Source organism: Lagenorhynchus albirostris, chromosome 13 (assembly GCF_949774975.1).
Source record: "Lagenorhynchus albirostris chromosome 13, mLagAlb1.1, whole genome shotgun sequence".
In the NCBI taxonomy this organism is placed as follows: Eukaryota; Metazoa; Chordata; class Mammalia; order Artiodactyla; family Delphinidae; genus Lagenorhynchus; species Lagenorhynchus albirostris.
This window is the reverse complement of record NC_083107.1, coordinates 9,037,483-9,062,123: the sequence shown is the minus strand read 5'-3', so window position 1 is coordinate 9,062,123 and position 24,641 is coordinate 9,037,483. Positions and strand designations below refer to the sequence as shown.

At 52.8% G+C, this 24,641-nt stretch overlaps 1 protein-coding gene across 6 annotated transcripts; it reads left to right on the top strand.

Moving 5' to 3' along the window:
• The first annotated feature begins 783 nt into the window (after positions 1-783).
• On the top strand, positions 784-24,389 carry CNNM3 (cyclin and CBS domain divalent metal cation transport mediator 3). 6 transcript variants are annotated; one of them, XR_009544214.1, is made up of 9 exons: positions 784-2,149; positions 15,743-15,886; positions 16,880-17,029; positions 17,326-17,495; positions 17,699-17,795; positions 18,155-18,288; positions 18,642-18,780; positions 21,577-21,676; positions 22,171-22,307. XR_009544214.1 is itself a non-coding variant. In XM_060169810.1 (8 exons), exons 1-8 carry the CDS (start codon positions 805-807, stop codon positions 22,528-22,530), a joined length of 2,571 nt encoding a protein of 856 aa, XP_060025793.1. In that variant the 5' UTR covers positions 784-804; the 3' UTR covers positions 22,531-24,389. The 6 variants fall into 6 exon arrangements, 4 of the variants coding, with proteins under 4 accessions (XP_060025793.1, XP_060025796.1, XP_060025794.1 ...); XR_009544216.1 differs by having other exon boundaries at positions 18,610-18,780; XM_060169810.1 differs by lacking the exon at positions 21,577-21,676 and having other exon boundaries at positions 18,610-18,780; positions 22,171-24,389.
• Positions 24,390-24,641: the final 252 nt, after the last annotated feature.

The window sequence follows — 24,641 nt, the reverse complement described above, 5'->3', positions numbered from 1 at the left end:
GCCATCTCCTAATGTGGCTGGGATGGCGAACAGGATATTAGGCCGGTCGCGTTGAAACCCAACATCCGTGTCTGAGTCGTGCTTCACTTTTCTCCGGTAAAATATATTCATAACATGTAGTAGCTGTGAGGATCCAATGAGGTAGTGATTTCGTGCGTGTACGTATTCACCATCGTTCTCCCTGGCAGGAATGCAAGTTCCTTTAAGACAGGGTCTGTGTGTCACGTCCCAGACCTATAGCAGAATCGGGTGCGATCAAGAAACACTTCCAATAAACCTTGCTTTCCGATGCCCAGTTACCGGTTCTTTCAGCCCTCCTCGCCCTTTAGGTCAGTGGTTCAGGGGGTCCCTTTCTGAGAAAACGGCCCATCTCCGTTGGCTGAATTCTCTGCCTGCAATTTCAGGAGCGCCGCTCCGCTCTGCGACCCGAGTCCCGAGCCAGGGACTTCCCTAAAGCACGGGCCCGGCCTCCCGGTGAGCGGCGACTGCCGGTGAGAACCAGACGCCCGCGGAGGGGGGCCAGTTCGCCGCTCCGCGCCCTCCGGACGCCAGCCAGCCCCAGCCCCAGCCCCAGCCGCAGACCCGGGAGTCGCGGCCGAGCCCCGCGGGGCCGAGAGCCCCACGCCCCCGACCCGCCCCGGGATCGCGCCGCGGCTTGTTTACTCCCCGGCGCAGCCTAGTCCGACCCTGGGGCCCGCCCCCGCCCGCCGCCTATTGGCGGAAGAGGCGCCAGGGCTGGCGACGATTGGCCCGGGGGAGGCGGAGGGGTAGGCTGCGCGGGAGGCCGAGAGGGGGCAGCAGGCGATGGCGGCGGCGGCGGCGGCGGGTCGGCTAGGCTGGTTGCTCGCCGCGCTCTGCCTGGGCAACGCCGCTGGGGAGGCGGCGTCGGGCCCGCGAGTGCTGGGTGTCTGTCTGGAGGAGGACGGAGCGGCGGGCGCGGGGTGGGCGCGCGGAGGGGAGATGCGGGCCGCTCCGGAGGCCACCTTCCGCCTGCGCCTTTTCGGCTCGGGCTTCGCCAACAGCTCCTGGTCCTGGGTGGCCCCTGAGGGGGCGGGTTGCCCCGAGGGCGGGCCGGCCGCGGCGTCCGACGAGGCGGCGGTCCCCACGGGCGAGTGGCGTGCGCTGCTGCGCCTGCGCGCTGAGGCTGTGCGCCCGCACTCGGCGCTGCTGGCGGTGCGCGGGGAGCCGAGCGGCGAGGTGGCCGCCCCCACGGGCGAGTGGCGCGCGCTGCTGCGCCTGCGCGCCGAGGCCGTGCGCCCGCATTCGGCGCTGCTGGCCGTGCGTGTGGAGCCGGGCGGCGGGGCAGCCGAGGAGTCGGCGCCGCCCTGGGCTCTGGGCCTGGGGGCGGCGGGGCTGCTGGCGCTGGCGGCGCTGGCGCGGGGCCTGCAGCTGAGCGCGCTGGCGCTGGCGCCAGCCGAGGTGCAGGTGCTGCGCGAGAGCGGCTCGGAGGCGGAGCGTGCGGCGGCGCGGCGCCTGGAGCCCGCGCGGCGCTGGGCCGGCTGCGCCCTGGGCGCGCTGCTGCTGCTGGCCAGCCTGGCGCAGGCGGCGCTGGCGGTACTGCTGTACCGCGCGGCCGGCCAGCGCGCCGTGCCTGCAGTGCTCGGCAGCGCGGGGCTCGTGTTCCTGGTGGGCGAGGTGGTGCCGGCTGCCGTGAGCGGGCGCTGGACGTTGGCGCTGGCGCCGCGCGCACTGATCCTCAGCCGCCTGGCAGTGCTGCTCACCTTGCCCGTGGCGCTGCCCGTGGGCCAGCTGCTGGAGCTGGCGGCGCGGCCAGGGCGGCTGCGCGAGCGCGTGCTGGAACTGGCGCGCGGCGGCAGCGATCCCTACAGCGATCTCAGCAAGGGCGTGCTGCCCTGCCGGACCGTGGAGGACGTGCTCACGCCCCTCGAGGACTGCTTCATGCTGGACGCCAGCACCGTGCTGGACTTCGGCGTCCTGGCCAGCATCATGCAGAGCGGCCACACGCGCATCCCCGTGTACGAGGACGAGCGTTCTAACATCGTGGACATGCTCTACCTCAAGGACTTGGCTTTCGTGGACCCCGAAGACTGCACGCCGCTCAGCACAATCACCCGCTTCTACAGCCACCCACTCCACTTCGTCTTCAACGACACCAAGCTGGACGCCGTCCTGGAGGAGTTCAAACGAGGTAACGGCCGGGGAATCGCGGAGGGGACTCGCATGTCAGCGCCCTACAGAAGGAGTGGGGGTTTAGGGAAGCTTGTGGGGAAGGGTCCCACCCTCGTGGAGAGCAGGGAAGCCTCTAAGGTCCCTTTTAATGAAGAGGATGGCTTTGCAGCTCCGAATGACCCTTCGAAATATCATTTAAAGGCTGTGGCTCTGAAACTGACAGTGCTATAGACAGAAAAGTCCCCTTCTCCTGGCAGGCCCCCAGTTTGGGGAGGTATGTCTACTTGGCTCTAACTCTCCAGCTCTTTACCAGGTCATTTCTGTGGCCTTTGGCTTTGTAGCAGGTCCAAACTCTTGGATAGAAACGGAAAGAACATAGAAGAGTATAGTCTTCAGGTACCTGGACGCTGCTCTCTGCACACGTATAATATAAAAGTATCTGGTCCTGTGATGTTTCTAGGGCATCATTGTTAAGGTCACTGATGGGCTGGTACCTTCCTGATTGGTAAAAGGAAGGGAAAAGGAATGATTGGTAAATGTTTTTCTACAGGTGTGGAAGAAACTTCCACTGTAATTTCACCAGAAGCAACTTGATGGATACCAATTAGTCTCCCATTACTTTTTTTTTTTTAAACCCCGAGTAATGTCTCAAGTTCTCTCTTAACTCCATATTTTCACCCTCTCCTTTCACCCTGGTAAAAACTGAGACTCTCGCATTGTGAAGGTTTGGATTCCCCTGCAGTCTCCCTCTCCGTTGTTGGGCATGGGTGTCCTCCCCAGAGGACACTTGGCCACTAGCCAGGCTTTTCACACCTGAACTGCAGGATGGGCTTGGGGACACCTCAGGACTCTGGATGAGCTTCACCCTAAAGACTGAATAATTGCGGCGGAGAACTGAGCAGCTCCCCCTCATCTTCCTGGCAGCTGTGAAGTCTCCAGGCCCCTGTGAGTCCCTTGACTGTCAGGGCAGGGAGGCCAAGCTCTGCAGTAGTGACCATGTTACTCCTGCATTAGCACTGCTGTATGGAGGCCACTAGTGGGCGCTCTCGCGCACCACCTCCTGCTGAAGGGTGTTGAAGTTAGGCAGTAACTGTTATTACTGTATCTGGGGATCTCGGTGGGAGACTTTGATGGGCAGCCCTGGCTGCTTTGCTAGAGAATCTCTGATAAGCTCCTGGCTGTTTCTTCAGAGAGTAGCCACGCAGCCCTTCACTGGGGAGAGGAGCCTGGGTCGGGGGCCAGGCAGCACCCCCCAGTAGCAAGTACTCTGTCTCCGAGTAGTACTGTAGTCTCTGAGGCAGTGGGGATTCTCGTGGCCTGGTGGCCAGCCGTGCAGGCCCTGGAGTCAGCAGGGGAGGGTACCATCCTGCCCCTGCCGCCTTCCAGCTTGAGGCCCTGGGGAGGCCGGGCTTGACCACCAGGGCGGTGACTGAGCGGAGCGTGACACCATCTGAGTGGTTTGCACAGATCACTGACTGGTGTGGAGACCACAGTTGGGGGGTTCCAGTGGTTGGGGGGTCCAGTGAGAGGTGGTGGTAGCCTGAACAGGGGTGCACAGCGGGCCTGGAGAGGAGTAACCTAAGAGGGCATTTGAAGGTGGGCTTAGGAGGATTTTGTGGTTAGCCCAGGGACTGGGGGGCAAGAAGAGGAGCTGAGGATGAATGTGCATTTTGGCTTGGTGGTGGCCTTGACCTTCCCTGAGGCAGAGCACACGCAGGGAAGAGAGGGCTTGGGGACGGTGGCGGGTGGCAGGCAGACGAGTTTGTTCTGGACACGGGAATTTGTGGCTGTGCAGTGGCCCGAGAGGCAGGCTCCTAGGATTAGTTGATGTGCAGTGAGATGCAAGTGAAAGCCCCAAGCAGGAGGGAAGGATCTGGACGTCTGTGTTGAAGTGGTCCTAGGAAGCAGCGCTTAAAGAGGGACACAGCAGGGAAGGGGTGGAGGGCAGAGAGGAGGGGCTGCAGAGGAGAGCCAGACCCGGGAACGCCCTGGAAACTAAGGGAAGGAGAGTGATCAGGAGAGAGGCTGGCGTCATGTCCTTTGGATCCAGCAACCAGGATACCCTTGACCTTTGCAGAGCAGTTATGGGGCCATGGAGTGGGGTGCTGGGGATTGAAGCACGACAGCCCAAGGAGACAGGCCTTCCGGGAGGTATGGCTGCAGAGCGTAAGCCAGGGGGCAGTGGCTGGGAGAGGCTGGGCGGGCAGGAGGCCTTCTGCTCTTTGGTTTTAAGATGGGGGATCTTAAGATGGGGGACTGGAGTGGGTTTAGGTCGAAGTGTTGGTAGGAAGTTGCTGGTAGGGAGGGAAGGCCAGTGCACGCTGCTTCTGTTCTGGGGTGGTAGCCTTGGGGCGGCTCTGGAGAGCCTCCTTCTAGAAGGCGGTGCGGGAGGGGTACAGTCTGGAGGTTGAATGGGGGGCTCTTCAGTCCCCTTGGCCTCCTGCCTCCTGTGGAGAGTGAGGGCCATTCTCAGGGCAAGATGGCCACGTCTTTCCTGTGATATCCTGGGCTTTCTCTGCTCTCGTGCAGTGCAGTCCTTTGGCAGATCGCTTTACGTTTCCTCACTAAAGTCCTCGTTAGTCTAACACTCTTCATCGTTCCTCTGCTCATGAACAAAGGGCGTATCGCAGCCTCCCTGGTACGTGCGGTTTTAGGAACCGATCCCCTTCCTGTCTCTCTGCCGAGTGTATGAGACGGTGGTCCCTCTGAATTCCCGACGCTGGAGGCCCTGGCATCTTGGCAGTTACTGCCATTCTGGGCCCTGTTTCTTTCTCTCCTTCAGAGCACAGTTTTGGAACTGTATAGTCTGGGAGAGGCACCTTCCCCGGTGAGGTGCCCCTCAGTCACTGTGCAGACTTGAGGTGACAGCTGATTGTTTTGTGCAGGCATTGCCAGGGGGAGCGCGTACTTTGGAGGTGTAGTAGGTAGCATGTATTTTCTTTAAAGCTATTAACCCCTGCCTTCTTTGTCAACCCCCAGTGACAACCACCAGTGACCTCAAGGACATTCAGCCAAAGGAGGGATTAGGATGGGTGCGCTTTTCGGAGTCTGCTTTAAACCCTGAGTTGTGGTTCATTGCCTTTCAGAAGCCAAAGGATTGCCCCAACTCTGAAGAGTCAGACCTGCTCAGACATCTGTGAGGGATGGTCACATAGTACTTTTCTCACAGGATACGTTCAGACAGTTTTTTTAAAAAAACGCTAAAGAGGGAAGGCAGAGGAATTCCATCGCCAACTGCATTTTTAGGAATGTCCTAGAAAATAGGCATTATGGAAGGGTCCTCTAGCACCCCTGTCGTTTGTGAGCGTTCTCGAGCCTGCTAACTAAAATCAGAACTCTAGAGCTTTTCAGAGCTTCCTGGTCGACGTCGGCAGGTGTGCCATCTCCCCCTGGCCTGCGGCTCTGTAGAGCTTTCGCGGGGAGAGCCGACGGCACCTGTCTGGGGGCCTGTGTCCGTGTTTGCAGTCAGCCAGCCAGGGGGCCCCCTATCTTCAGGGCGTTTTATCCCATCAGATGAGAAGCTTGAATCCCTCCAGCTTCCCGTTCTCTGTGTGCCCCTCACTCCTTTCTGGTTGCCTCCTGGACCCCTCAGACATCCTGCCTTAAGGTTAGATCCCGTGGCCGCTGTTTGGGGGACCTTGCGAGGGCTCTTCTGTCTTCTGTTCATTATTGAATCATCTCATCACTGAGAACCTTGCGCCCATTTTATAGAAGTTTTGAAAGCAAGGTAGAAATTAGTCATTCCTGTAGGTAACCTGCCAAAGGGACTGGCTTTGTGGAAGAAGGGGGCTGAAGTGGGTCCTCTGCTCCCAGATGGCCATCTAGAACCTGGGCTTTGGCTCCCGAAATCCCAGAAGACCGTTGACCCACATTGTGTGTCGAGCCTCAGCCTTCCTGACGTGGCCTAACGGATTTGTATCCCGTAGCAGAGCTGTTGGGGCCCTCGTAGCAGTGCTGCCTGCCTGCCGGTGTGAGCCATTCCAGCCCAAACACCAAGGGGTGGGAAGCGTCTGGAAATGCCACGTTCCTCATTCAGTGCCTCTGTCTCAGCAGGAATGGGCAGACAGTTCCCCAGGGACCCCTAGCCCCTTCCTCCTGGGAAGGCGGGGAGGGAACTTAATGTGGGCATTTCCGCCTTTAATTTTTGTTCCAGGATGGTAGAGCCCCTAAAGAGGGCTGCTGGCTTCTCTTCAGTGGGGCCCTGAACTTGGCACCATGGCCTATCTCCCAGAGGGGAGGGGGCTCCTAAGATTCAGTCTTTTGTTCTCCTCAGTGAAAGTCACTTGAGTGGGGTGGGGGGGTGTTAGGAGAGTGGACTCAGAGCCAGCTGCCTGGGTTTCAGCTTGGCAGGGTCACTGAACCTCTTTTGGCCTCAGTTTTCTCTGTGAACTGTAAAATGCAAATAATAATATGTGCCGTATAGAGTTGCCAGAGGGTTTGGTAAGTTAATAAATGAATAAAGCATTTGGTGGCTGGCATGCAGTAAGCAAGCCCTAAGTATAGGCATGCCTTGGAGATGTTGTGGGTTCAGTTCCAGACCACCACAGTAAAGCAAGTCATACAAGTGTTTTGGTTTCTCAGTGTATATAAAAGTTATGTTTTACGTGTAGGGTAAGATTGTTTGAGATTTTTCTTGTTTCTTGAGGTGAGATTGAATTGCTATGAACTTTCCTCGTAGAACTGCTTTTGCTGTGTCCCATGGGTTTTGTGTGGTCGTGCTTTCGTTGGCATTTGTGTCTATGTATTTTTTTATTTCTTTGATTTTTTCAGTGATCTCTTGGTTATTTAGTAGCGCACTGTTTAGCCTCCACGTATTTGTGTTTTTACAGTTTTTTTTCCTGTAATTGATTTACAATCTCAGAGCGTTGTGGTCAGAAAAGATGCTTGATACGATTTCAGTTTTCTTAAATTTTCCAAGGCTTGATTTGTGACCCAAGATGTGATCTGTCCTGGAGAATGTTCCATGTGCACTTGAGAAGAAAGTGTGTTCTGCCACTTTTCGGTGGAATGTTCTATAAATGTCAATTAGATCTATCTGGTCTGTTGTGTCATTTAAAGCTTATGTTTCCATATTTATTTTCTGTTGGGACGATCTGTCCATTGGTGTAAGTGGGGTGTTAAAGTCCCCTACTATTATTGTGTTACTGTCGATTTCTCCTTTCATGGTTGTTAGCATTTGCCTTACGTATTGAGGTGCTCCTATGTTGGGTGCAAAAACATTTATAATTGTTATATCTTCTTCTTGGATTGATCATTATGTAGTGTCCTTATTTGTCTCTTGTAACAGTCTTTATTTTAAAGTCTATTTTATCTGACATGAGTGTTGCTACTCCAGCTTTCTTATGATTTCCATTTCCATGGAATATCTTTCTCCATCCCTTCACTTTCAGTCTGTATGTGTCCCTAGGTCTGAAGTGGGTCTCTTGTAGACAGCATATATACGGGTCTTGTTTTTGTATCCATTCAGCCAGTCTTTGTCTTGTTTGGGGCATTTAATCCATTTACATTCAAGGTTATTATCGATATGTATGTTCCTATTACCATTTTCTTAATTGTTTTGGGTCTGTTTTTGTGGGTCTTTTTCTTCTCTTGTGTTTCCCGCTTAGAGAAGTTCCTTTAGCATTTTTTGTAAAGCTGTTTTGGTGGTGCTGAATTCTCTTAGCTTTTGTTTGTCTGTAAAGCTTTTGATTTCTCCATCAAATCTGAATGAGATCCTTGCTGGGTAGAGTAATCTTGGTTGTAGGTTTGTCTCTTTCATCACTTTAAGTATATCCTGCCACTCCCTTCTGGCCTGCAGAGTTTCCACTGAAAAATCAGCTGATAACCTTATGGGGACTCCTTTGTATGTTATTTTTTGTTTTTCCCTTGCTGCTTTTAATATTTTCTCTTTGAATTTAATTTTTGTTAGCTTGATTAATATGTGTCTTGGGGTGTTTTTCCTAGGGTTTATTCTGTATGGGACTCTCTGTGCTTCCTGGACTTGGGTGACTATTTCCTTTCCCATGTTAGGGAAGTTTTCCACTATAATCTCTTCAAATATTTTCTCAGACCCTTTCTTTTTCTCTTCTTCTTCTGGGACCCCTGTAATTCGAATGTTGGTGTGTTTAGTGTTGTCCCAGAGGTCTCTGAGACTGTCTTCAATTCTTTTCATTCTTTATTCTGCTCCTTGGCATTTATTTCCACCATTCTGTCTTTACTCACTTATTCATTCTTCTGCCTCCGTTATTCTGTTATTGATTCCTTATAGTGTATTTTTCATTTCAGTTATTGTGTTGTTCACCTCTGTTTGTTCTTTAGTTCTTCTAGATCTTTGTTAAAACATTCCTTGTATTTTCTCAATCCGTGCCTCCATTCTATTTCCGAGATTCTGGATCATCTTTACTATCGTTACTCTGAATTCTTTTCCAGGTAGATTGCCTGTTTCCTCTTCATTTATTTGGTCTTGTAGGTTTTCCCTTGCTCCTTCATCTGTGACATTTTTTGCCGTCTCTCTTTTTTTAATGACTGGGATTGTGTTCCTGTTTTACTGGTTTGGCCTGAGGCTTCCAACACTGGAGTTTGTAGGCTGTTGGGTAGAGCTGGGTCTTGGTGCTGAACTCTGTGAGACCTCACTCTGATGAATATTCCCTGGGGTCTGAGATGCTCTGTTAGTCCGATGGTTCGGACTTCGGAGCTCCCACCGCCGGAGCTTCCGCCCGACCCTGGGCTTGCGAATCAAGATCCCGCAAGCAGTGTGTGGTGGCAAAAATAAAAAATAAAAAAACAATAACAAAGTAAAAAATAAAATTAGACTAGGAAACTAACAGATAACATAGTTAGATATGTTAGAAATAAAAATATAGATGAGTCAACAACGGGAAGGTACATCAGTACCACAATAGTAAAAAGAGGTGGAGGGAAAAGAAAAAAAAAAAGGTGGTGGGGGAAGGCCTTGGCTGTGGAGGGCGGGGCCTAAGCAAGGGCGAGGTTTGGGTGGTGGGCGGGGCCTATGCTCAGGACCCACAGGGCTGGAAAAGGCCCTGGGGGCTGTGGGGGGTGGGGCTTAGGCTCAAGGAACAGAAGGAGCCCAGGCGGCCCCACACCCCTGGTCTCAGAGGGCAGGGGATCTCACCTGGGAGCCCAGCAGGCTTCCTGGGCTCAGGTGGGTGGGGAAAACACCCTTCTCTCCTCTCCTGCTCCTCCTGGAGGGCCCCTCCTGCCTGCCTCTCCTGATCCCCACCTGGCCTCCCTCCTATGCCCACAAGGACCCACGCAGCCTGGAGGGGCCTTGGAAGGCGGGGCATTGGTCTGGGAGCTTAGCAGGCTCCTTGTGCCTGCGTGGGCGGGGCCGTTGCCCTCCGCTCCTCTCCTGCTCCTCCGGCAGGACCCCTCCCGCCTGCCTCTCCTGATCTCCCTGTTCTCCCTCCTGTGCCCCCAGGACCCTCACAGCCTGGATGGGGCTTTGGAGGGCAGAACCAGCTTGGGAGCTCAGCAGGCTCCCCGGCCCAAGTGGGCCATGCGATTGCCCTCCACTGCTCTCCTGCTCTTCCTGGAGAGTCCCTCCCACCTGCCTCTCCTGATCTCCTGGCCTCAGGGGCGCTGATCTTGTCTGGCCTCCACTTCTCCTCCCCCCTTGTTCCTGCTGTGTCCTACCAGTTCACTCTGGGGTTCCTCCCGTCTCCTTGGGGGTCAGAGTCCCCCACAAGCAGACGGCAGGCACCCTAGTTGTGGGGAGATGCTAACTCCGCCTCTGAAATAGAAACGAAGGAAACAATAGCAAAGATCAATAAAACTAAAAGCTGGTTCTTTGAGAAGATAAACAAAATTGATATACCCTTAGTCAGACTCATTAAGAAAAAAAGGGAGAGGACTCAGATCAATAAAATTAGAAATGAAAAAGGAAAAATCACACAACCAACACTGCAGAAATACAAAGGATTATAAGAGACTATTACAAACAACTATATGCCAATAAAATGGACAGCCACGAAGAAATGGACAAATTCCTGGAAAGGTACAATTTTCCAAGACTGAACCAGGAAGAATTAGAAAATATATAAACAGACCAATCACAAGTAATGAAATTGAAACTGTAATTAAAAATCTTACAGCAAACAAAAGTCCAGGACCAAATGGCTTCACAGGTGAATTCTATCAAACATCTAGAGAAGAGTTAACACCCATCCTTCTCAAACTCTTCCAAAAAATTGCAGAGGGAGAAACACTCCCAAATTCATTCTACGAAGCCACCATCACCCTGATATCAAAACCAGAAAAAGATATCATAGGGCTTCCCTGGTGGCGCAGTGGTTGAGAGTCCGCCTACCGATGCAGGGGACACGTGTTCGTGCCCTGGTCCGGGAAGATCCCACATGCCGCGGAGCGGCTGGGCCCGTGAGCCATGGCCGCTGAGCCTGCGCGTAGGGAGCCTGTGCTCTGCAGCGGGAGAGGCCACAACAGTGAGAGGCCCGCGTACCGCAAAAATAAATAAATAAATAAGAAAGTAAGCAAGTAAGCAAGCAGGTTTGATCCCTGGTTGGGGAACTAAGATCCCACATGCTGTGCAGCGTGGTCCCGCAGAAAATCAAACTAAAAAACCTTTATGGCTAAAAAATGTTAACCACCATCTGAGCCTTCAGCGAGTTATAAACTTTTTGATGGTGGAGAGTCTTGCCTCCATGTTGGTGGTTGCTGGCTCATCAGGGTGGTGGCTGCTGATTGGGGTCGCCGTGGCAGTTTCTTAAGGTGACAGTGAAGCTTGCTCTATCAGTTGGCTCTTCCGTGCACCAGCGATGTCTCTGAAGCACCCAGCGCTGTTTGATAGCATTTTATCCACAGTAGAACTTCTTCCAAAATTGGAGTCAGTCCTGTCAAACCCTGCCAACCCCACAACCCCTTATCAGTTAAGTTCATATGATGTTCTAAATCCTTTGTTGCCATTTCAACGGTCTTTGCAACATCTTTACCAAGAGTAGTTCCCATCTCAAGAAACCACTTTCTTTGCTCATCCATGAGAAGCAACTCCTCGTCCATTAAAGTTTTATCCTGAGATGGCAGCAATTCAGTCACACCTTCAGGCTCCACTTCTCATTCTAGTTCCCTTGCTCGTCCTACCACATCTGCAGTTACTTTCCTTCATGAAGTCTTAAACCCCTCAAAGTCATCCATGAGGGTTGGAATCAACTTCTTCCAAACTCCCATCAGTGTTGATATTTTTTTTTTTTTTTTTTTTTTTTTTTGCGGTATGCGGGCCTCTCACTGTTGTGACCTCTCCCGTTGCGGAGCACAGGCTCCGGACGCGCAGACTCAGCGGCCATGGCTCACGGGCCCAGCCGCTCCGCGGCATGTGGGATCTTCCCGGACCGGGGCACGAACCCATGTCCTCTGCATCGGCAGGCGGACTCTCAACCACTGTGCCACCAGGGAAGCCCAGTGTTGATATTTTGATCTCTTTTCATAAATCATGAATGTTCTTAATGGCATCTAGAATGGTGAATCCTTTCCAGAAGGTTTTCAATTGAGTTTGCCCACATCCATCAGGGCAGGGGAATCTCTATCTATGGCAGGTGTAGCCTTATGTAATGTAGTTCTTAATAAGACTTGAAAGTTGAAATTACTCCTTGATCCATGGGCTGCAGTATGATGTTTTGTTAGCAGTCATGAAAATAACATTAGTCTCCTTATACAGCTCCATCAGAGCTCTTGGGTGACCAGGTGCATTGCTGATGAGCAGTACTACTTGAAAAGGAATCTTTTTTCTGAGCATTGGCTCTCAACAGTGGGCTTAAAATATTCAGTAAACCAATGTGTTGTCATCCTTTATTGTTCAGTTTATAGAGCACAGGCAGAGTAGATTTAGCGTAATTCTCAACGGCCCTAGGATTTTTGGAATGGTAAGTGAGCATTGGCTTCAACTTAAAATCACCTGCTAACTGCATTAGCCCATAACAAGAGGGTCAGCGTGTCCTTTGAAGCTTTAAAACCAGGCCTTGACTTTTCCTCTCTGGCTGTCAAAGTCCTAGATGGCATCTTCTTCTAATATAAGGTGGTTTTGTCCACGTCGAACATCTGTTGTGTCGTGTAACTACCCTCGTTAATGATCTGAGCTAGAGCTTCTGGGTAACTTGCTGCAGCTTCTACAGAAGCACTTGCTGCTTCGCCTTACTCCTTTATGTTATGGAGACGGCTTTCCTTAAACCTCGTGAACCGATCTCTGGTAGCTTCTTTTCATCTGCAGCTCCCTCTCCTCTCTTAGCCTTGATAGAATTGAGAGGTGGGGCCTTGCACTGGGTTAGGTTTTTGGGTAAGGGAACGTTGTAGCTGGTTTGATCTTCTATCCAGACCACTCAGACTTTCTCCATATCAGCAAGAAGGCTGTTTGGCTTTCTTACCATTCACATGTTCACTGGAGTAGCACATTTATTTGCTTGTTTGTATATTTTTATTTTTTGGAGCAGCTCTTATTTATTTAAAAAAAAATTTAAATTATTTATTTATTTATTATTTATTTTTGGCTGCATTGGGTCTTTGTTGCTGCGCACGGGCTTTCTCTAGTTGTGGTGAACGGTGGCTACTCTTCTTTGCGGTGCGCAGGCTTCTCATTGCGGTGGCTTCTCTTGTTGCGGAGCATGGGCTCTAGGTGTGCGGGCTTCAGTAATTGTGGCACGTGGGCTCAGTAGTTGTGGCGCACAGGCTTAGTTGCTCCATGGCATGTGGGATCTTCCTGGACCAGGGCTCGAACCTGTGTCCGCTGCATTGGCAGGCGGATTCTTAACCACTGCGCCACCAGGGAAGCCCTGGAGTAGCTCTTTTAATTTCCTTCCAGAACTGTCCCTTTGCATTCACGACTTGGCCGTTTGGTGCACGAGGCCTAATTTTCAGCCTGTCTCAGCTTTTGACATGCCTTCCTTGCTAAGCTTAATCATTTCTAGCTTTTGTTTTAAAATGAGAGGCCTGTGATTCTTCCTTTCACTTGAACACTTAGAGCCTATTGTAGGGTTATTAATTGGCCTAAATATCAGTATTGTGTCTCAGGGAACAGGGAGAGAGGAGAGGAGAGGGAGAGAGACAGGGAATGACTGGTTGGTGGAGCAGTCAGAACACACACAGTATCTATCAAGTTCCCCGTCTTATGTGGGTGCAGTTGGTGGCGCTCCCCCAAAACAATTACAGTAGTAACATCACAGATCGCCATAACAGTTATAATAATAATGGAGTTTGAAAATCTGGAAGAATTACCAAAATGTGACACACAGAGTGAGCAGATGCTGTCTGATAAATGGTGCCGATAGACTTGCTCGACGAAGGGTTGCCACACACCTTCAGTTTGTTGGAAAAAAAAAAAAAGCAGTATGTGCGAAGCACATTGAAACGACGTAGGCCTGTACTGCATTTCTTCAGTTCTCAGTTGCACGTTTTTTTTGTATTTTAACATCTCTGTAACCAGGATGTCTCATGATTGATGACATCTTGGGTTTGATGACTTACAGTAAATGTGATCTTTTCATCCTTTTACAACCTCCTTCCTTTCTTGATCATCTGGTTAGTGGTCTAATAATAATAGCTTTTGCTTGACTCTTGACATTTTCATTCCCTCCACCTTTGGAGCAGAGGTCTTCCTATACCTGATTACTGGGGGCGGGGCAGGGGGCACGGATGCTGAAAGAATGAGGCAGAGGCATGCCAGCTGCTTCCAAAGCATGCGCTTCTAAACCCAATCACTACATTGTCATTGAACCCAAGGTATGTAAAGTAGGATTCACACGAAGAGGTGAGCTTGACTTTTTGCTTTACCAAAGGATTCTTGAAGCAAGCACCCCTTTACATGCAGGTCCAGGCCGGCTTTTACCCTATGCTTTATTCACTAGTAATAAAAAGGGGCAGCAACCTAAATGTCCATCGACAGATGAATGGATAAATAAGATGTGGTATATATGCAAGTGAATACTACTCAGCCATAAAAAAGAATAAAGTGATGTCATTTGCAGCAACATGGATGAACCTAGAGAATATTATACTTAATGAAGTAAGTCAGACAGAAAGACAGATATTATATATCACTTTTATGTGGAATCTAAAAAATAATACAAATTATACAAAACAGAAACAGACATAGAAAACAAACTTATGGTTACCAAAGGAGGGGGGGAGGGTTAAATTAGGAGTGTGGGATTAACATATACAAACTACTATACATAAAATAGATAAGCAACAAGGATTTACTGTATAGCACAGGGAACTATATTCAAAATCTTGTAATAACTATAATGGAAAATAATCTGAAAAAATATAACTGAAACACTTTGCTGTACACAGTGTGAACTAACAATATTGTAAATCAGCTATACTTCAGTGAAAAAAAATACTGTTAGGTGGGGGCATGCTTGGGATGAGTTTGCTCTCAGTGCCATATCCTAGACCTGCACAGTCCAGTCCAGTAGCCACTACCCACAAGTGGCTGCTGAGTTCTTGAACGGTAACCAGTCTGAATTGAGATGTGCAGTGAGGGCCAAACACACACCAGATATCAAAGACTTAGTACCCAAAAAAGGAAAAATATCTATTCATATGTTTATATTGACTGCATGTTGAAATGATATTTTGATCATATTGAGTTGATCATAAAATACTATTAATTTCATTTCTGTCTCTTTAATTTTTATAATGTAGCTACTCAAAAGTTTTAAATTACCTGTATGGCTTGCATTCTGTTTCTTTTTGTTTTTGTTTTTTTAAATGGTTTTTTTGACGTGAACCATTTTTAAAGTCTTTATTGAATTTGTTACAATATTGCTTATGTTTTATGTTTTGGTTTTCTGGCCCTGAGGCATGCGGGATCTTAGCTCTCCGACCAGGGATCGAACCCGCACCCCCTGCATTGGAAGGCGAAGTCTTAACTACTGGACCGCCAGGGAAGTCCCACATTCTGTGGCTTTTGGACAAGCATAAAGCTTTATGGAGAAAAAGCACTTACCCGAAACAGAGTATATTCTTGAAGTTTCCCTAACAGTCCCCAGCACTCTGAGGCCGGGCTTTTCTCAAGCTTACATTTTCTCGTAAAACAAGCAGTTAGCTCACCTGAGGAGGATGCAGAGGAGGAAGGAGAAGAATTGCAGCTTCCTGCTCTTCCTCCCGCACAGTGTGGGCTCTAACTGGCCGATTATCATCATCTTCATCCCCTGGGTGACTTTCATGCACCTCGGCTTCTGGAAATACAGGGCAGCCTTCAGAATTGGGAACGCTCCCTTTGGAGACTCAGGCGGGGTGGCCCCTCTCAGCTTCCGCATTCATACTGTCCCTGGGGAGCCAGCGTCTTTGGTGTCGGTGCCCTGTGTCCACGGTCCGGTTGCGGCTGTTTACGGTGTCTGTTCTGGTCGGGATGCATCCTTGTCTAAACCACATTTACGGCGTGGAGTCGCACAGACCCGGGGTGACTGCCTGGGGGGACTTGGGCAGGTGGACATGGGGTCCAAGACTTACTCCTCACGGGCACCTAGGAAGAGTCTCTCCTGGTGCCTGGCCTGTTGTGGGAACATAGACATCAGCCTCTGTCCTTGTGGTGGGCCAGTCACATGGGACTAAGGAAAACAGGAGGCCCCCTAGCAAGCTGTAACGCAGGTGTCCCTCCCCGCAGGGAAGTCCCACCTGGCCATCGTGCAGAAGGTGAACAACGAGGGCGAAGGTGACCCCTTCTACGAGGTGCTGGGCCTGGTCACCCTGGAGGACGTCATCGAGGAGATCATCAAGTCCGAGATCCTGGACGAGTCTGAAGACTACCGTGAGTCGCGGCCCTGGCGCTTTTCTGGCTCAGCCGGTCTTTCGAGCTTACAGAGACGTGTGGATCAGAGGATGGCAGGTCTCCGTGTTGTCAGAAGCGGGGCTGGATCTCGGGTCAGAGCCGTCATGTACCCAGGCCCCGTCTCCTTACCCCTGCGTGGGCCGGGATTGCCCCTTGCAGGAGGGAGGGCTCACACGTGTGCCTGGACGCAGAGCCACGGGGGTGTGTCCCATGGGTGGCTTTGCAGTCCCAGGGCTTGCCCGGAGCTGTGCCTTTAACAGGCTTTTTCCCAGTCTTTATCTTCCTTGGTCCGTTTGCGTTCTCTTGTTCTGTTGTATAGAAGTGTCTTCTCAGAGAAGCCCATTCTTTACTGCTGAGAGGTTCTTCCCCAAATACATGATCGTGGGGCCTGTGATTGTGTTTTAGAAGTGCCTGACTCTTGGGATGGCAGCTGCGGTCTGCAGGGCAGACACAGAGCCCATGCTTGACGGCGGGCCTCACGTGGGCCCCCTGGGACACTGAGCTGCCCGCCCTGTGAGCTTGGAAGTGAATCTCTGCCCACGTGTCTGTCCCCCAAATGCAGCCTTTTGGTTTGGCATCTCAGAGTGCCGTAGGCACGGGGTCTGCAGGTTAGCGGCTGTTTGGCACCAGTAATCCTCGAACGTGTGCTTTCTAGCGAGGGGCCTGTTGTTTTACATAAGCTGTCTGCCATCGTATCGGCATTATCTTCTCCCAGCTCCGAGGAGGGAGCAGGCCTCTCTGCTACTTCTCGGGACATCGCTGGAATGCAAGCTGCCACCCCTCTGACCAGGCACCAGATCACTGCCTGGGTGGAGTGGCCGCCAGGTGCTGTCAAGACAGCAGTGCCCTGATGCTGTCCCCCCACAGGAGCCCCGAGGCCTTGGGGGGAGGGAGAGGCAACGTGCCCCTTGGTCCAGTCATGTTGATGGAGGGCTGCTGGAGCCTAAGCAGGCCCTCTTCTCCCCGCCCCAGGAGACACCGTGGTGAAGAAGAAGCCTGTGTCTCTGAGCGCCCCTCTCAGGCAGAAAGAGGAATTCTCCCTGTTCAAGGTGTCTGACGATGACTATAAAGTGAAAATCTCGCCTCAGCTGCTCTTGGCCACCCAGCGCTTCCTTTCCCGAGGTGAGGGTGAGGGTGGGCCTCGTCCCTGCTCACCGGCCAGTGGAGCAGGAGACCCCCCCACCCCATTCCCAGTAAGCAGGAGGGTGTCCAGGAGAACTTTGGCGACTCTCTCTGCCGCCCTGTCATTAGTTCGGGTCACTTGAAGGCGGCTCCTCTGTGGGTGGCGGAGAGCCGAGGCCGGGTGGGTGTTGTGGGAGGCTGGGGGAGCCGAGGCATGCAGCGGGAGGCGGGCGGGTACACGGGCTGCGCTGGGCCCGGTGGACACTGTCCCCGCACCTGTTTCCCCTGTGGGGCAGAGGTGGATGTATTCAGCCCGCTGCGAATCTCCGAGAAGGTCCTGCTGCACCTGCTGAAGCATCCCAGCGTCAACCAGGAAGTGAGGTTTGACGAGAGCGACCGCCTGGCCGCCCACCACTACCTGTACCAGCGCAGCCAGCCGGTGGACTATTTCATCCTCATCCTGCAGGTACCTGCGAGCCCGGCCTGGAGCCCGCCGCTTGCTTAGGAAGTGGGGAGGGTCTGAGAAGAGGAAGGAAGATCCAGATGCACCCGCCCTGGATAAGTGGGGTCGGTGCTCTCTCCTTGTGCTCTTTGCTGGCAGGGAGGATAACCTGTCCACCTCTTTCTTTCCCTGTCCCTCTCTCCTCCCCCTCTTCCCCGACCTCCCAGGGCAGGGTTGAGGTGGAGATCGGGAAAGAGGGCTTGAAGTTCGAGAATGGGGCCTTCACCTACTATGGAGTGTCCGCCCTGACGGCGCCGTCCTCGGGTAAGCTGCAGCCGTCCCAGAGCTGGAGGCAGGGGTCGGCGGCGGGATGGGCATTGCCGAGGCTCTCCAGTGCCCCGCGTCCGGCCTGTCCTTCCTGCAGATCCCGCGCCTCCTGCAAGGCAGTCTGCCTTGGGGCGTGCTGGCCCTTCTCGTCTGCAGGCTGCATGGGGGTGGGGCAGCATTTCTTCGGGGCTCATCTTTGTTGCTCTCCCCACCCCTGCACAACTTTTCCCAGGAGGAGCATGTTTGCCATCCTTTTCAGAGCCCCTGGCTGTACTCCCTCACCAGGGTGATTTGTGGGGTGGATCTCAGAGGCTGGGTGGGGCTGGCCTGCTCCGTCACCCACTATCCTCTCATAGTTCACCAGTCCCCGGTGTCCTCGCTCCAGTCCATCCGCCACGACCCGCTGCCTGAGCCCGCCGAAGGCACCCGCTTGTCTGCATACTGTCCTGACTACACCGTGAGGGCCCTCTCTGACCTGCAGCTCATCAAGGTGACCGTCTGGGCTGCTCACTGGTGCTGGCTTTTAACCAGCTTTGCGTCCCCGAGGGCTAGACCAGCTGGTCACACATTTGAATGGATTAAGAATAAATTCTGATTGAGTCTATCTGAGACTTCCCAGAGCAAGACCTTGTACTTGCTGTGAAGGGTGGATGGCCTGGCCCCTCTTGTCTGCTGGTGGGCCTAAGCGCCCAGCTTCCTTGGAGATGTTAACAACGCTTCCGCCCCGCACCCCCCCACCCCCCAACCCTGGTTTGGGGGCTTGAGGGCAGGAGGGAGGGGTGTGGCCCCTCACCTCCCCTTCTCCGTCCAGCTGCACGAGTTGCAACGCTTCCTGTGCCCCAGGTCACGCGGCTGCAGTACCTCAATGCACTCCTGGCCACCCGAGCCCAGGCCGTGCCGCAGTCCCCTGAGAACGCGGACCTCCAGGCCGTCCCAGGCAGCCAGACCCGGCTCCTTGGTGACAAGACAGCCGCAGCCACAGGTGAGCCCCGTGCGGCTGCATCCTGCGGCGTTGACCCCAGGGCGAGCGTGCCCTTTGCCGCCCTGGCTGCACACACAGACCTGCTCTCTCTGCCCTCGCCCTGCCCTACATTTGTTCTTTTTCCCTTTTGTCTCCCCGTTCTTTTCTCTCTCCCTTCTTGTGTGTTTTTTTTTTTAAGAAGATGTTGGGGGTAGGAGTTTATTAATTTACTTATTTATTTTTGCTGTGTTGGGTCTTCGTTTCTGTGCGAGGGCTTTCTCTAGTTGTGGCAAGTGGGGGCCACTCTTCATCGCGGTGCGCGGGCCTCTCACTATCGCGGCCTCTCTTGTTGCGGAGCACAGGCTCCAGACGCGCAGGCTCAGTAGTTGTGGCTCACGGGCCCAGTTGCTCCGCGGCATGTGGGATCCTCCCAGACCAGGGCTCGAACCCGTGTCCCCCGCATTAGCAGGCAGATTCTCAACCCCTGCGCCACCAGGGAAGCCCCCTTCTTGTGTTTTTAATAACTCGTCACCGCTGAGCTATAGGTCAGCTGACATTCTGAGTAGGAGCACGTAAGTCAGCATTTTCTCTCCAGGGCCTGTAGGGTGGGTTGATTTAATTAGAGAATACAGTTGACCCTTGAACAACAGCAGGTTAGGGGCGCCAACCCTCTGCGCAGTCAAAAATCTGTGTATAACGTGGTCGGTCCTCTGTGTTTGTGGTTCTACGTCCGCAGATTCAACCAGCTACAGCCTGTGTGGTGCCGGAGTATTTACTATTGAAAAGTAATCCGCATATAAGTGGACTCACGCAGTTCAAACCTGAGTTGTTCAAGGGTTAACCGTAGTTGCTAAGTGGGAGTATGGTCACGTTAAGGCGCTGTATTGGGTCATTTGGGGTTAGGGTTAGGTCACCTAGAAAGTGAAGATTTGGGTCACCAGTGGGCCTGGCTCTGAAGGTAGGTGGCTGGTGGACACCATCCCCAAAACCCAGAAGAGCACCTCCTGTGGAATTTGGTCCCATCCAGGCATTCCACTGGGAGCAGGAAGAAACAGACTTTGCAGAGTGGGATGGGAAACCCCCCCCTTAGAGTGTAAGGAGGGAAAATAAAAAAGGAGCCTGTGAAGGGTGGGCTTTGGGTGGGAGTGGTCAAACACATCAGGGAACTTTCTTGTCCTTGTTATTCAAGAAGGTACTTTTATGCTGACCGAGCTCCTAGGTTGGGGTCTGAGGTCCTCCGGGGCTTGGCGGGGCTTGGGAGAGGCCGTGGAAGGAACTGCAGGGGCCTGACTGCCTGTGCTCCATCCCCCTTACCCTGCAGTGGGGACGCCCAGCTCTTAACTGAACACTTCCCATGCCAAGCGCTGTGCTAAGGGCTCTCCTCGTCCTGACTCATCTAAACAAACTTCCCTGAAGTTTTGAGAGGTGGTAGTTGTCACGCCCATTTTACAGGTGAAGAGTCGGAGGCCGGGAGAGACGGGCACTCTGGCTTCGATGCACCTCGGTTACCGGACCCACGTTTGAGAAGGGAAACGTGTTTTTATAATGGAAAGGTGCTTCCTGAGCTGCGTCGGTGGCTCCACTCCTGCGAGCCCCATCTGTGGTGCTGGTGAAGGACCCTGGGGGGTTGAGTTGGGTCCTGGATCCGGGCCTGGTCGCGGTCCTTTTGGAATGAACGGACCCTTCATTCGCCTCTTAGGGCGGAGCCCGCGCCTCTGTTTACCCGCTGTGACGGTCTTTTATTTTGTGAGGCACCCCTCACACAGAGGTTCGCACCATCAGGTTAGACCCGGGTCTCAAAGGCCAGGACGTTTTTGTGTTTCAAAGTGTGAGCCTTTTGGCTTGGGTTTCCTCCATCTGCTACTCTGACTGCACAGGTTGTGTGTAAGGTACAAACTTAAGTCTAAGAATCCTGGTTTTTCCTTTCGTTTCATCTTTTATCACACCCAGAGGTTTTTTAATCCTTTTGTGGCTTCGTGGCTCGTGAGGCAGTCCTCTGAGATCATCGTTTTTAGTGGCTCATGGGTCATTTCCTCTTTGTAACGGATTACCAAGCAGCCCCTGTTCTGTAGTCGTGATGTTGGTGATTTGCCCCCAAGTGTGCGGCCTGACATTGGCCCTGGGCGGCCCTCAGGATCTTGCACTTTATCTCTGTTAACCTGTTGCTTCGCTGCCCCGGGAGCTCAGTGTTGCTACACGTGTTGGACGTGTCCCCGGGGCGCTGCTGAAACGGTGCAGGTCAGAGCCATCCTCTGGGTGACTGGCTCTAGCTTCCTCAGCAGAGAAGTGTCTGAAATGCTTGGAAAGCACGATGATTCTGAGCTGTCTTCAGCCGGGTCGGCAAATGGCGTGAGGGCCAAATCTGCCTGTTCTCGGAACGTTTTACTGGAGGTGCCCACCTGCTGAGGGATTGTACTCGGCTGCAGGTGGAGTTGCCTCGTTGCCCCCGAGGCCTGCAAAGCCTAAGAAGACTGGCCCTTTACAGAAACACCTTCCGGAGCCCTGGTCCGCCGCTTCACATTCGGAAAACCCCCTCCACATCGATCAGTCCCAGAGCGGGATTCCCAGGGAGAGTCCGAGCTTGACACCGGGCCTCCTGGGCCGCTCTCGCCCCCGCGGCCCTGACTCTGCGGTGCTGCCCAAGCTGCCCGAGCGGAGCGGTTCTGCCGGAGCAGCTCCATAGCTGGTCTTCTCTCTCTCTCCCTCCCTCTCTCCCTCCCTCTCCCTCCCCCTCCCCCTCCCTTCCCTCCCTCTCCCCCTCCCCTCCCTCTCTCCCTCCCCTCCCCCTTCCTCTCCCTTTCCCTCTCCTCTCTCTAGCTTTCCCAGTAGGCCTTTCCCTCTTTGGCACATTTGGAAACTGCAGTTGATAATTGACTGTGGACTAGTGAGCATTTTTTGTTTTAAGACAACACGCAAGGTAAATGTCTTGCCTTTTACTTTACCTTCTCTTTGCTTTCCTTTGCCAGCCTGTTAGCTGCTGGGGGCCATGCAGACCTCTCCCCCCAGGTGGGGGGCACTGCTTCCTGTCCCTTGTTGCTACTTCTCATTTTTCTGGAGGGCAGAGGGACCATGAAATGCCTGCTCAGCCTTGGAAACAAAAGCTCCCTCCCAGCGCCTGCTGTGTTGTCTGGGCAGCCGCCTCCTGCCTGGCCTTATGGCCTCGGCCTCCCACCGGCAGAAGCCCTGCCTGTCAGTGATGGCATCCGTCCCGGCAGTGGTTTTCTCTCACGAGGCTGAGCATTTTCCTAGCTAAACGCTCCCAGCTCTGCCTCGATGTCTCCCGAGGAGGCCTGAGGCTCCTCGGCCCCCCGCCCCCCTGCCCCTTCCCGTCCTAAAGAGGACTGAACACCTGGGGTCAGGGGACCCGCTGCCTGTTCGGGCTCCGATGCCGATTTTCCCTCTCCCCTCTAGGGTCCAGCCACAGCAGACCCGGCCTCCCGGCGGAGGAGAGCCCGGGGCGGAACCCGGGAGTTTAACCGCTTGGCAGGCAGCCCCAGGTCTGGGGAACGGACAATCACGTGGGGAACTGGAGCGAGCCAAGGAGCGGCTTCCTGCCAGCCTGTCCGCATCCCCTGCAGGCCACGTTTTAGATGGCCCTCGTGGACGCGGGTCCTGGCTGCCCTCAGAACCAGAGGCTGGTGCCAGGAGCCTCAGCAGGTCCTGCCCCCCTTTAGGAGATGGGGGTCCGCCGGGGCCAGCCCTCCAGGCCTGCTTCCGGACGGAATGAAGGGAACAGTGCCACCTCCAGTCGCTGTGGCAGCCTCCCTGTGACAGTGCAGTGTGTTTATACCTCTTCTGGCCAAGCCACACGTGAGTGCACGGTTACCGCCTCTCTGTGGCCGTGACCTGTTCTCTCTCTGCTTTTAATCTGCCAGCCTCCTGCTGCTGGCAGCACCAGTGGGGGCTGGGGGTCCACATCCGTGGCCTTGGCCACCGTGACCTTTCAGGCTTCCCTTACGATGCCATGCTTCAGAGCACGTGCCCAGCCTGTCCCATGTGCCAAACCTGGAAGCAAGCCTGTCACACCAGCCCCGCTCCCTCCTGTGCAGGTGGCTTTCTCACGCCGGCCCCGCGGGGCTGAGGAACCTCTTCCTCCTGCCACTCCTCAGCCTGCCTGGCTCAGTCGCCACTAACAGTATTGTCGTTTCCTGTGTTTTAAGAAGAGGTCACACGTGGGAGGAAGGGACTGCTCTGCTGCACCTAAGCCTTTGTCGTGGGGTTCTGGGGAGGGCAGCCCGCGGCCCCCCTGGGGGCGCCGTGTGGCTGTCAGGTGCGTGGAGGGTGGCCAGGGCGGCCAGGGCTGGTTGTGAACCAGGTAGAACCCTCTCCGTCCTTTGGAAAAAAGAACATGACATCGGAGTTTTTCTTAGATCTCTGAAACATTTCAAGCTCTTTGCCATTTTCCTTTTCTAGCTCTGGGGTTTTAGAGAAGCGGGAACGAGAAGGTATTTGTCTCGCCTTCTGGTTCACCTAAAGTCACCTTCCACAGTGCTTCAGCTGCGCAGAAACCAGGGCATCACGGGGACCAAGGATGGGGAGGGGGCAGGATTTCTGGAACCTTTCCCAAAGGTATTTGGGTCCTTACCCAGGATCAGTGGGAATGAAGGCCAAAAAACAGTGGCATGCTCACTGAGAGACTTTTCTCAAGGAATTCTCTCCAGGAGCAAACCCAGGTGGGAAGTAGATACTTTAAAATTCTCTCTCTCCAGAACAGTGGTTCTTAACTTTGGCTGCACATTGGAAATCACCTGGCAAATTAAAAATACTGATACCTGGGGCCCATCCCCCAGGGATTCTGATTTAACCAGTCCAGGCATCAGGATTTTATTCTTTAAAATTATTTTGGGTTCACAGATCATATACCCTTCACACCCGCTTCCCTGAATATCTCACATAACCTTGGTGCATTTATCGAAACTAAAAAATTAACATGGGTACAAAACTATTAAGTAAATTACAGACTTGGATTTTTATCAGATTTTCCATCATGTCCCTTTTCTGTTGCAGGATCCAATCCAGGACACCAAGTTGCATTTAGAGCTATTGCTTTTTTTTTTCCTAAGTAACTTGTTACTTTGAAATAATTAACAGATTCATAGGAAGTTGCAAAGATAGAGGTCCCACGTACCCTTCACCCAGTTTTCCTCAATGATTACATCTTACATAGTTACAATGCAGTATCAAGACCAGGAATCTGACACTGGTGCAATGTGGGCATATAGTTCTATAGCATCTTATCACATGTAGATTTGTGTAACCACCACTGCAATCTAGATACAGAACTGTTCCTCCCTAGGATCTCCCTCCAACAGACCCTTTATTAGAGCCCCCCCACCCCCTCTGGCCACTATCCCTAATTCCTGGCAACCACTAATCTGTCCATCATCTCTATAATTTTGTCATTTCAAGAATGTTGTATAAATGGGGTCTTACAGTATGTAACCATTGGGACTGGCTTTTTTCACTCAGCATAATGTTCTGGAATCTCCTCCAGGCTGTTGCACGTGTCAATGGCTCATTCCTTTTTGATGGCTGTGTGGTGTTCCATCATATACTCACTGTCCTGTCTAAGGACATCTGGGTGGTTTCCAGTTTTTGGCTATTCCAAATAAAGCTGCTATGAACATTCATTACAGGTTCTTGTGTAAACATTGGTTTTCTTTTCTCTTAGCTAAATGTCTAGGAGTGCAATTGCCAGGTCGTACGGTTACTGCATATTTAAGTTTTAAAAGAGACTGCCAGACTTTTTCAGAGCGCCTGTACAGCCGTACATTCCCACCAGCAATGTGGGAGTATTTTTCCACATCCGCTCCAGGATTTGGTATTGTCACTATTTTCTATTTCAGCCACTCTGGTAGGTGTGTAGTGCTATCTCATCGTGG